This window comes from Silene latifolia, chromosome 10 (assembly GCF_048544455.1).
Source record: "Silene latifolia isolate original U9 population chromosome 10, ASM4854445v1, whole genome shotgun sequence".
Taxonomy (NCBI): domain Eukaryota; kingdom Viridiplantae; phylum Streptophyta; class Magnoliopsida; order Caryophyllales; family Caryophyllaceae; genus Silene; species Silene latifolia.
Window position 1 is genome coordinate 123,533,478 of NC_133535.1, and position 11,531 is coordinate 123,545,008.

The 11,531-nt window shown below is 35.3% G+C and overlaps 1 protein-coding gene across 2 annotated transcripts; it reads right to left on the reverse strand.

Annotated features, from left to right (window-relative positions):
- Positions 1–487: 487 nt before the first annotated feature.
- On the reverse strand, positions 488–10,269 carry LOC141609156 (mitochondrial import inner membrane translocase subunit TIM17-1-like). 2 transcript variants are annotated; one of them, XM_074428336.1, is made up of 2 exons: positions 9,511–10,269; positions 488–822 (listed from the first exon to the last, which is right to left on the reverse strand). In XM_074428336.1, the coding sequence occupies exon 1, from the start codon at positions 10,143–10,145 to the stop codon at positions 9,528–9,530; it is 618 nt and encodes a 205-aa protein (XP_074284437.1). In that variant the 5' UTR covers positions 10,146–10,269; the 3' UTR covers positions 488–822; positions 9,511–9,527. The 2 variants fall into 2 exon arrangements, with proteins under 2 accessions (XP_074284437.1, XP_074284438.1); XM_074428337.1 differs by lacking the exon at positions 9,511–10,269 and adding an exon at positions 7,370–8,099.
- Positions 10,270–11,531: the final 1,262 nt, after the last annotated feature.

Genomic DNA, 11,531 nt, shown 5'->3' on the forward strand with positions numbered 1-11,531 from the left:
AATTTTTTTAATATTCCTATTTAAAAAACCGCGTTGTATAATTGTTATTTTCTTTAATATTCCTATTTAAAAAACCGCGTATTCGAGCGGGATCTATACTAGTGCTCCATAAATTGAAGAGTAAATTTGCATTCGCCTCCATATACAGTACCTGAGTGTTGGTACAAAGATGAAGTTGGTGAAGATGGGTATGTTTTGGTGGATGCGGACCATACAAAGAAGAAACAAGTCAGAAAAGAGGTAATTATAAAGAAATTATGCCGGCTATTGAATTGAAGATAAAATGAGGAAACGGGTAGAAACTAATTTACAGGTTAGAAGTGAGGTGAGCTAACCACAACAACCAGCAGAGGCACGGTGACAGCCACAGTACACTAACTTCTCAAGTGCTTTAGCGCAGCCGCACGGTGGTGTCGGAAGAACACAATATTACTTGATGTGAACAGGGAGAAACTATTACGGAGTACATTTTAACCACGTTATGAAATTTGCATTGATGATTGATGATTCATGTCTCACATTAAAAAGTATGCTAAAGCATAAAACCAATTGAATCATATGAGAAACTCTTGGCCTCATATATTTACCTAAGTTTGGTTAGCTTTATTTACCACACAGTAAATATAGTAAAATATTGGGTCTCCCCCTCATCTTTACATATACCACTGATAATACCAATATGCTATCGGAGTTCATCTTCAACCGAGCCTCAAAAACAAAAACAGATGCCCACAAAAGAAACTGACATCAACCTCTTGCATTGCCTTACTCACTAATCAGTCAATCAATCAACTACGAATAGACAGACCACCATCATGTAACCTGTGAATACAAAGCATGGAATCGTCAGCATTAACAATGAGAAACAGTAGTGTCAAAATATGGCATTATCATCCCATATAGGTGGATGATGAATGCCGTGTGTAGCATCAAACATAATGTCTGCGAAATCAAAATTGAGAAGGTATGTACTACAGGGAAGCAAGTAATGATCAAATAGATATTGCCAAGACGGTTTATAAAGGGACTCACAAGTAAAGTCGCAAACCAAGAGACACGAGCATGCGAGTTCAGTGTAAAATAAATACAGAGCATATATGAGACGGTTGTAATGCATACTTTGAGTTATTTATGCATAAAAGGGCTTGGCTTCGACAAGCCTTAGACATAAAAGGGCTTCTTCATCTGACACTACTGGAATTTCAGTAAGATTGTGCTCTGTATCCCTTGAATTGTTCCTTCATCAACATTACCTCCTCCGTTCCACTCATTTGTTTACCTTTGATTGGGACGGAGGGAGATTTAACACTAATTTACGTAGTAATATATTGGGGAAAAGTGCACCTCGAAAGGATTAGAAATACAATGACCACAATCTACCAAAAGGAATGCACAAACAGCCCTATCAATAGAATGGAACAAAGAAAACAGTAGGAGCATAGTTTCATTTCTAAACTTTCACTCGATTGGTCATTTTCACGTACACTCACAAACTACCTCAAGTACATCATCCTCTGGATAAGAAGGGTGGAGCAGGAGAGTATAGAAATAGAGAAACGAGATAGTGTCACACTATCATAGGGTACAAATTTTTGGTATCACCCGCTCACATAAAGCCACTCTACTTGAAAGTTGGAAAAACAGTTAAAAGACAAACATACAGTTTTCTGCGTAATTTCTGCACAAAGGGAGGCGATTATTGAACTTAAGGTAGCAATTAATCAACCACCTTACAGCATTCAACATCGACTTTCTGTCACTCGACTACCATTATTAGTACAAAATGTAGTAATTAATCAACATTCAACTCAACATTCCGTCAGTCGAATACCATTACTAGCAAAAAATCTAGCAATCAATCAACAAACTTATACTGTACCATAATAGTATTTTAATCGAATTGAGGCACGTTTCAAAATACAAAATCAACGAAACCCTTAATCACCAATAATCAATTGGTTCTTGGGTATACTTGAAGTGAATAAAGTGTTTTGGATTCGGAACTTTGGGTAGTCACTATTGTGATCGACATGCTTATGAATTGGTTGCTTATTAAGGTTATTAGTTCAGGGTGTTATGGGTAAGCAATTATTTAAGTGCACCATCAAGTTCAGTTGCATGTGTTTTGCTCAAACAGTCAAACTTGTGTTAATCAGTGGCTGATTGGGCTAATAATGTTCATTTGTGTTATTTACATAATTGATTTTGGTATTATTCTGGTAATTTATTGATACTATGGTTGGGGTTACAAGTGCGTGTTAACTATATGATAAGTGAACTTTCAAGTACTAACAAGTGATTATTAATGTCATATACATGTGTGGTTTATAAATTTTACGGATTTATATGATTAAGGACTATCTTGATATAGTTTTTGTATATTATCATTAAAGGTTAAGTCACTTGTCAATTAAGGACTTGTATTTTCAGATTAATAATTGGCAAATCGGATTTATAATAACGGGTCTAATATTTTAGGTTGTTTGATCGACACAATAAGTTGCCAAAGTAACCTCTATTGTGTAAGTTGAATGATTTAGAATATTATGACTACAGTGTGTGATTGAGTTTCATGCGGATAATGGTCGGCCCAAAGGAAGGCTATTATTTGGCCGAAATTCAGTCATGCTTGTGGTGGTAAGTATGTAACAATTGTAAGGTTTCCATGTGAATATTAAGTCGGCCCAAAGGAAGGCTTAATGTTTGACAGGAATTTATTGTTAATACTTGATCACTACACCAAGATGACCACTTACAAGTTAATTTTATGTCCAAAGACTAAACTTAATGTTGTGCTAGGTGTCTTGTGTTGATGGGGATGCCAATATTTGAATCTGAAAATCAAGTTAAGGGAGAGTCGTTATGATTATAACACTCATAAGGATTATGCCCATAGAGCTTTTAAATTGAATAAATTCATTCTTTGGACTAGTGTGTGTAATTCATGCGAATAATGGTCGGCCCAAAGGAAGGCCATTATTTGGCCGAATTACATATACACGTTGGGTAATAAATATGTGACGATTATTCGGTATTTTCATGTGAATATTGAGTCGGCCCAAAGGAAGGCTTAGTGTTCGACGTGAGTTTATCGTCAATATTTGATTACAATTACTAAAGAGTAATGTCTTTAACTAGTTAATATTTACGTCTAATAACTAAATATTAATTTCGGAAAGACACTTTAATTATTTGAATTTATTCAAAATATAAGGATGTTGTTTTGTTCATTCAGTTTGACATTTATGGTTATTATATCTGTCATTTCAGTTACATTCTCAATTCGGATAAAACTATTTATTAAATGAATGGTAAGAGAATGTGAATTTTATCTTTGGTTGCTGTGATCTTACCTTGCTTTAAGAATGTATAATTCTGCTTCTCATAAGGTAAAAGTACTTATCGTAAGGACTAAGGTATGTAACTTTGAGAAGTATTACATTCAAAATGCATAAGTTTAGTGATTATTCGAATTTAGGGAAATATTTAGGGCATTGTTTCAGTTAATTCAGTTAAGTTAATTCAGTTAATTAAGAAGCTGCAAAAGTCAAACTCAAAGAAATAACAACAAACATAAGGTTAGACTTTTTTTTAGTCGTTAGTTTGTTAAGAGTTTGGACACATAAGGAAAATCTAATACCAGTTTTAACGCTTGGCGTGTCGGTAAAGTTTAACTTCTCATTCGGTTTGTCTAAGGTTAATTTTTATATCCAATCATGTTTGGTGGGTGAATTTGGTTTTTCCACCCACATAAGTATATTGATGCAAGTATAATTGAGATGTTACAAGCCAATTGATGATGAAAGATTCATCTATTTGGGGCATGTCATCATCTAAGTTATTTGAGACAGTCAACTAATTTAGTTATCATTAATGACTTATTCTTTTATTTGTATGTGGAAAACACTTTCGGTACCACCTTTAGGTGGAAAGGGTTATTTTTTGTATGGACAAATTTGGTTTCTTGTCTATTGAGAAATAATTAATTTTGTGTTTTCCTAATTCAAATAAGGGTGAACCTATCATTTTTGATAACTTTATATAGTTTAATTAGATTGAAATCTCTTTCAAGTAAACTTGCACTAAAGTTCAATTGATATAAAGAAGAATTATGAAACTATAATTTCTCTTCGGTATGACACATTAAAAGGGAAATTAAAGTTTTGTGTCAAAATGAAATTGTTGACCCCTTTACTTCGGATATTCAAATTTAAGAGGATAAAGATAAACTAAGGGAGATTAGATATCGGTTATTTTTCGATGTCTTATTATTAACATATACGGAAAGGTGAACCATTTTATACTTGAGTATTAATGGTTTATATTATTATGTTAGTTTGTAGACGGAATTCAGGCATGGATATCTAAATCTCATTTGTGAGAAGTTTTAAGTTCCTGACGTTTTCAGTGATATTTGACTGAGTTATTTTACTCGGTAAAGGAATAATTATGTCATCTTTGATCTAAGTGTTAATACTTTGGCAAATGACTATTAAGGATCACAACGTCAAGGTTTATTTAAAAAATTTCTAGAGGAGTTTGATCTTGTATTTGATATCATTTCACCATATGAGGATTCTTAATATGGATGGTGTAGTATGTATACAAACAAGATCCTAAGGCCTGGTAAGGAGTGTGATTATCATACTCTTTTCCATATTACTCTAGTTATAAGTTCTTAAGATTGCAGGTATCTCTGGATAAATTTCTAACAATACCATTGACTATTTAATCATAGTGTAGATAATGTACACATCCGGTATGTCCAACTAAGTAAGGTTGAGGTTTAAAAGTCATAAGGTTAATAGTTGGACTTAAGGATAGTCAATGACTATTTTGTGGATAGTACTTAAAGTTTTAAGGGTAATAAAGTAATGATCCCACAATAAAGCTATTTAAGACGGAAATTAAGGGGTTCATTGAGAATATTGAGTTTGAGTGGGAGAAAAGGTAATTGACATTGTTTTAAGTCTCCTTATACATGATTATAAGATCAATTTGGTTAAACAAACTCAAATATCTCAATAACCAATTTATTAGAAGATCCACATAATAAGGTAAATACAACTACATTAATTACATTGTTTTCCTATATGGATAAAAATGGACAACAATGTAGTGACGGACTAACTAGTTGTAATAAGAGTTAGATAATGGAATGGTAAAGATGATTTAATCTACTTTTGCCAAACCATTGAAGGTCCTAACTCATATAAGTGGATTGATGCCATAAAGAAAATAAGTTATTTGATGAATGATGATATTTGGACTTTGTTCCATTACCTAAAGTTATGAAATATATTGGTTTCAAATATTCATTTGTTACCAAGAAGGGTGTAAAAGGTAATGCGTCATTTAGGATCATTTTGCTGATAATGACTATAAGGATATTTTGGCATATTCGGTTTTTCGGTTACATTGGATGAATGTTAAAAGATTTGTCTCTTAATGGTGACATTGATGAAACTATTCAGTGCAGTAACTAGAACTTTGATTCAATAGATTCAAAGTAGATTTTCTGCAATAAGGGAATTCATCCAATAAATCTCAAGTAAGGTTTTCCGTCATAAAGATTACAAATCTGCCTTGCTGTCATCTTATTTGTTTTAGATGAATGGGTAGATGATTGTAGATACTCAAGATTCAGTGGGAGTAAGTAGATATTTCTAGTTAATACCCTTTCAATAAAGGAGACAAATTAGTCTCAAATGCCCTAAGGAAAATATTCAGAAAAATTCATTAATGCTTAAATTCAGGTGTCTCAGGAAATATTTAATGTGTTTAAGTATTATGGTATATATTTAGCTTGTATGCGTTTGGATATTGCGTACATTCTAAAGTTTGTTGGATGATATTAAGGCAACACGGATTAGGATCTTGGATCCACTAAGGGCAGCCAAATATATTGTTGGTCATTTATATTTGGAACAAAACATTATTTATAGGAGATCGATTCAGGTTGAGATCAATTGGTTTTTCGACTCCTAGTTGGTTATGAACATTTGTCATGAGGCTGCAAATTTAGTACGGTATTGAAAGACCATTTAAGTTATTTTGCGACAAATGTACAATTGTAAAGTTTCTAATAACAATATAAGTGATGTACTGTTTAAGAAACAATTCAGAGTGAAAAGGTGTCAATTATACATGTTGATACAAACTCCATTTTGCGGATCCGCTTACTAAGGAATTACCACCCACGGTCTTTCTTGAGCTAATTGCTCAAATGGGCGTTTCGGTTTTAAGGAAATTCAGTTTAAGTGGGAGTTTGTCATGTTAGACACATTAAAGTTTACGGTTATGAAGTTCTGCAGAAATAAGGTTTTCGGTTTACGGTTTCACTCTGTGTTATTTTGGTTGATCTCACTAAGGTGGACCAGTTGGAAATATACATATTTTGGATCACATTTGGATGTTGTTTCCATGCTACGCACCTATATTAGATTCATGTCGTTGGTTATATTGGCATACGTGACCATTGAGGGTCCTGTTACGACAAACTGTAGCAAAGGCCGCTTTGATCCTATGTTAGTATGATTGATGGACCGAATTGCATAAGACGGTTGGAATGTTGATAGCACTGTTGAGCGCGTAAGGTTATAAAATGAATACAATTTTTCGTGTCACACAAAGATTCGTATTTGACCCAAGTGGGAGATTGTAAGAATATTGGGTCCAATACTATTTATGTGGACACACTATTATACAGATTGTATTTGTTTGCTATCGTTTAGGTTTAGCCCAATATAGTGATCCATCCGGATAATATAATACGGGCATATTAATTACGTCTTATAAAGTATGGGCCGGATATCTTAATTGTGTAGATACCCATTAGGTTATTAATGCATGATGGGCGCATTAGATTAAGGAGACTATATATAAGTCACCTGGGTTATGGTACCTGGTAGCACACAATAACCTAATCTCCCCGCATCCCATCAGTAGAGAGATCTCATGGTATGTGTGTCTACTAGAAGACCTAATCCTGAAGACCGTCCCTTAAGATGGTTTATTCCAACCTTTCGTCATGTAATCAGGTACGCTTCCGCTCTACAGTTTATACCGAGTAATTTAGTATGAAGTTTATGCTCTCAATTCAGATTAAATCTAACACTTACCCTCAACATATTTTCATCGATTATTTATTACTATTACGATCAATAAATGAGTATTTAACTGTCTCATACACGATAAATAATTATTTAATCGAGACTAATTATGTCAACAATATCAACATTCAATATACCCACAGAAAGCGTTCGGAATCAGCAATAATTACTCAATATGTCTCAATTGTAATTTACTTTTATTATTCACATTTTATAAACAAATGAACGGAGGAGGTAATTAATTAATTAATTAATACCTCCGACAACTCGTCATTTGTAATCAAACTCCGGCAGTATCAAAGCTCTCCAAAACCTTAGTCCCAACCTCACCCAAAAGCAAGTCAAACCCAATCTCTTCCTTCTCCCCACCACCACCAGCAGCACCACCCTCCATCGACGCCGCCGGAAACTTAGGATAATTCACAGTAGTGTCCTTACGCATGGCCAACATTAACATAAGACGATCCCCAAAAATGAGAGACCCCTCAAACAACGCTGCTAAACCAGCCCCAGAGACAGCTGACCTAACGACAGGCCAAACACCACGGCGAACCTCAAACAACCCGCAAGTAACGGCTGCAGCAGTAGTGGAATTCCAGGGGTCTTTCTTGTGGCGGAGATAGTGCATCCCACACTCCAAGGCGCCGTAAAGTGCTCCCCACGTGCCCAACCTTGCAGCGGTCCTTGGTGCATTCATACGCATGGTTTGAATGGCGCCGAGGAGTTTATGGCCGCGTGGGGAGGTTCTGGCGCCGTAGATGAAGTGGTAGGCAGTGCCGCCAAGTAGGCCAGCTGCGAAACAGAGACCGGTCTCCTGGATGATTTTGTATGGGCATGGTGTTCCTGAGGGTGGTGCTGGTGTTCTCATTTTCTGGAGCGAGAGTGTGTCAGGAATGGAAGAATGGAGGAATGTGGAATGTGTGTTTGGGTGACTTGGAGCAGGGGAAAAGGGAGATTTTGTATTGGGCTTTCTAGGGTAAAAACGGGTTTAAGTTATACTTCCTCCATTCAACTCCAATCTACCACTTTGCTTTTTCACGTTTGTCAACGCGTGTTTTACGCGCTAAATATCGTTAGCTACTTATTTGTAAAAATTATAAAAATTAGATATTTTTAATGTACTCGTAAAGACGAATCAAACAAGATCCCACATGAATATATTTTCACTTATGTATTGAGAGAAAATTGAAATTGAATGCTTACATGTGAATAGTGTGCAAAAATGAAAGTGGTAGAGTGGAGTTGAATGGAGGAAGTATGAATAAGACTAAAACAAAAAGTACAAGGAAAAATAATCAATAGAGTTATCTTATAGGTACGATGGTACTATCGTTTTAAAGGAGAGTAAATGTAAATGAAATTAAAAGGGTAGAATTTAGATAGCGCGCTTATATAATTGGGTTGATAACAAAATGATCAAATTTAATCGTGTTGAGTTTAGGATAACAAAGCCTCACATAGAAATGATTAATGTTACATTGTTACCTAAAATTTAGGTTTATGCTTTTTTTACATATACATATATATATTTTATTTTTTCATACATTTTTTACGATTTTACCTTTACTATTTTTTTCTCCTCAGTCAATTAATTTACCCATATTTTTTTTTAACTTTCTAAGCTTATAGAGTACTACTTAGGATATTTTGAATTGAAGGTTTCTACCCACAAATATTATCATACAACCAGTTATATAGTAGCATTGTACAACCGCCTCAAAATTGTTGAGTCTCAAAATTGTTGAGTTCTTACACAAAGTTGATGAACTATTTTACAAGTTATTGGGCTATTTTACAAAGTTATTGAGCTTAATAATTATTAAGTTAAGCTCAATAACTTTGTATTATAACTCGATAATTTTGTTTTAGTATATTTTGAATTGATGGTTGCTACCGAAACATAGGAACATTCAACCCTAGAAGTAACAACATAGTAATATATAGTGATTCCTCCTCCATATTTGTGAATTAAAATACTTTACTAAACGTCTAAACCATACAAACTCTCAACGTCTTGGTTAATGCTTTTGACACAGAAGTCACTAAACAAGATTATGAGGGATTATGTATCATACAAAATTTTCAAATTGCAAATGAATAATTTTGTTGAATGCGTTAGTGTCAATTTAAACAGCAATTTATAACAATTGACTAACTCAATCGAGATAAAGAGAATAAACATGCAGCTTCCAATCATTCAACTTTAAGATTCACTAACCGAACCACCATATATTACTACTACCACAATATGTAACCAGGAATCAACAAACTTGAAAATAACCAGAAACCTTACTAGCTTTAATGGCAAGGCTAGAATTTAATGTTAAGGGTGAAATTCACGAACCACAAATGCAATAGAGTAAATCATGAAAAAAAAATTGAATAAATTAAATCTTACCCCCGAGAACTGAATCATCACTTAAAATCAAAACTCGGCATAGGCGGAGGAAGTGTATCACAAGTCTCCAAAACCTTGGTCTCACTGCTATCACTGGAACCCGAAGCTTTTTCTTCCTGGTTCTTTCCTCCAGCAAACAACCCTCCGAACCAGCCACTACTCTCAGTACCGGTAGCAACAACAGTGGGATCCTGGTAAGCCAACTCGGTTGGCAAAGGCGGCCCATGCATACGGTGCAGCATTATCCCGGCCCCCTCAATCAAGGCCAAAAAAGCAGCCCCAGCAGCAGCCGACTTAGCAGCAGACATAACACCGTAGCGCACTTGCAATAACCCGCCAGTAGCGGCCCCAGCCAAAATTGAATTCCAAGGGTCTTCCTTCTGGCGAACATAGTTCATCCCGCAGTCAAAGGTGGAGAAAAGTGCTCCCCATGCGGCGAAACCCCCTCCAGTCCTTGGTGCGCTCATTCGCATCGTTTGGAAGGCGCCCGAGAGTTTTTCTCCGCGTGGGGAATTTATTGCACCGCGGAACAAGTGGTAGAGTGTGCTCCCACCTAAGCCCATTGCGAATGCACCGCCTGCGTCGTCAAGGATTCTGTCTGGACATGGTTCTCTTGAGGTGTCTTCTGATCTCATGGCGGCGTATTGCGTATACTATGTACGACTCGAGAATCGGCAGAAAATTGAGAAATAGGCGAATATGTATTTTGGTAACTTGGACAACAGGAAAACACAGCCAGTTTTGTATCTTGTATTGGGGTTTATATACTCTTCGGATTCGGATTCTCTACTCTCGTTTCCTAGGTTATAGTATATCCTTAAACTATTACTTGTATGAGGCTAGCCGATGTCTCAAAAGTTTACCCGATTTGAGTTACCGTCTCGCACCGTCCGATAGAACCCGGATATTATTTTATGACCACAACGCGATCAAAATTCAAATTATTGCAAATTTGCAATAATAGTTTGTAATTAAAACGAATTAAACTAATTTTGGAACCCGTGCACTGCACGGGTGATAACGTAATTATATTATGAAAAGTACTAATTTGGGTATTTTTTTGAATTTAGTAAATTACTAAATTTTAGAAAATTACACTTTGTCTACCCATACACTTTTGATAAGTTTATGTTGCTTAATTTTATTCGAAACACTATGATTTTACTTTGTCGACTTTTTGCCTTGTGAGAGGTGAAAACTAAAAAGTGAATGTAAAATTATTGCATATTTCATAACCTGTTTATTTACGCAAATATAATTTAATTTTACTCATTGGTATACCTTTTTTATTATCATATTACCTGTCATGTTTGTTCTTTAAATTTTCTACCGTCTCTCACATTTCCTCTCCCACCCACCATTGCTTGGACGTATGGAATCAGCGTTCGCCATCACTAACTGACTACCTCAAGACCCACCAGCAAACTCTCCACTATAGTGGTGACCGCACCCAGCACCTCGAACCACCGACCTTGCAATTCATATCCTAAATCCTTCAACTACCCGATCCTCTCTTGCCTCCATTATCCCATTCATTCCCCCACTATACTTCCAGCATAACCACCTTACCGACCCTATCCCATGCGTGACCCCTGATTAACCCTTCTCGTAACCTTATCCAACTTCCCACCAATCATTATCCACCCATCGCGACCCTTCCCCTATCACGGCCTCCCATCATTGACACCCGATTCACATTTCAAATCGCCAAATACTAATTATTTTTATTTCTTTTCTTTTGTTTATTAAGTAATGTTAAAACACTTTGACTCTCAACATTGTAAATCATTTTGTCATGCAGCATAGTTAATTTGAGTTAATTTAAAATATGAGCTTGAATAATAAAATTTGAAGTATGTTCTAGAGAATCTTCTTACTAAGTCAACAAAAAGTAATAAAATTGATACGTATAGTAGATAAATTGTAGGTCTTATATCCGTTTTAAGAATGAAACGGGTTAAATAATGCTTCACTTGTATAGGTGAGACAAACCTTTTGCTAATATCAATGCATTATGTTTT

Bases quoted from the DNA above. Each gene is read 5' to 3' on its own strand.
- LOC141609156 (XM_074428336.1), bottom strand. From the start codon at position 10,145: ATGAGATCAGAAGACACCTCAAGAGAACCATGTCCAGACAGAATCCTT.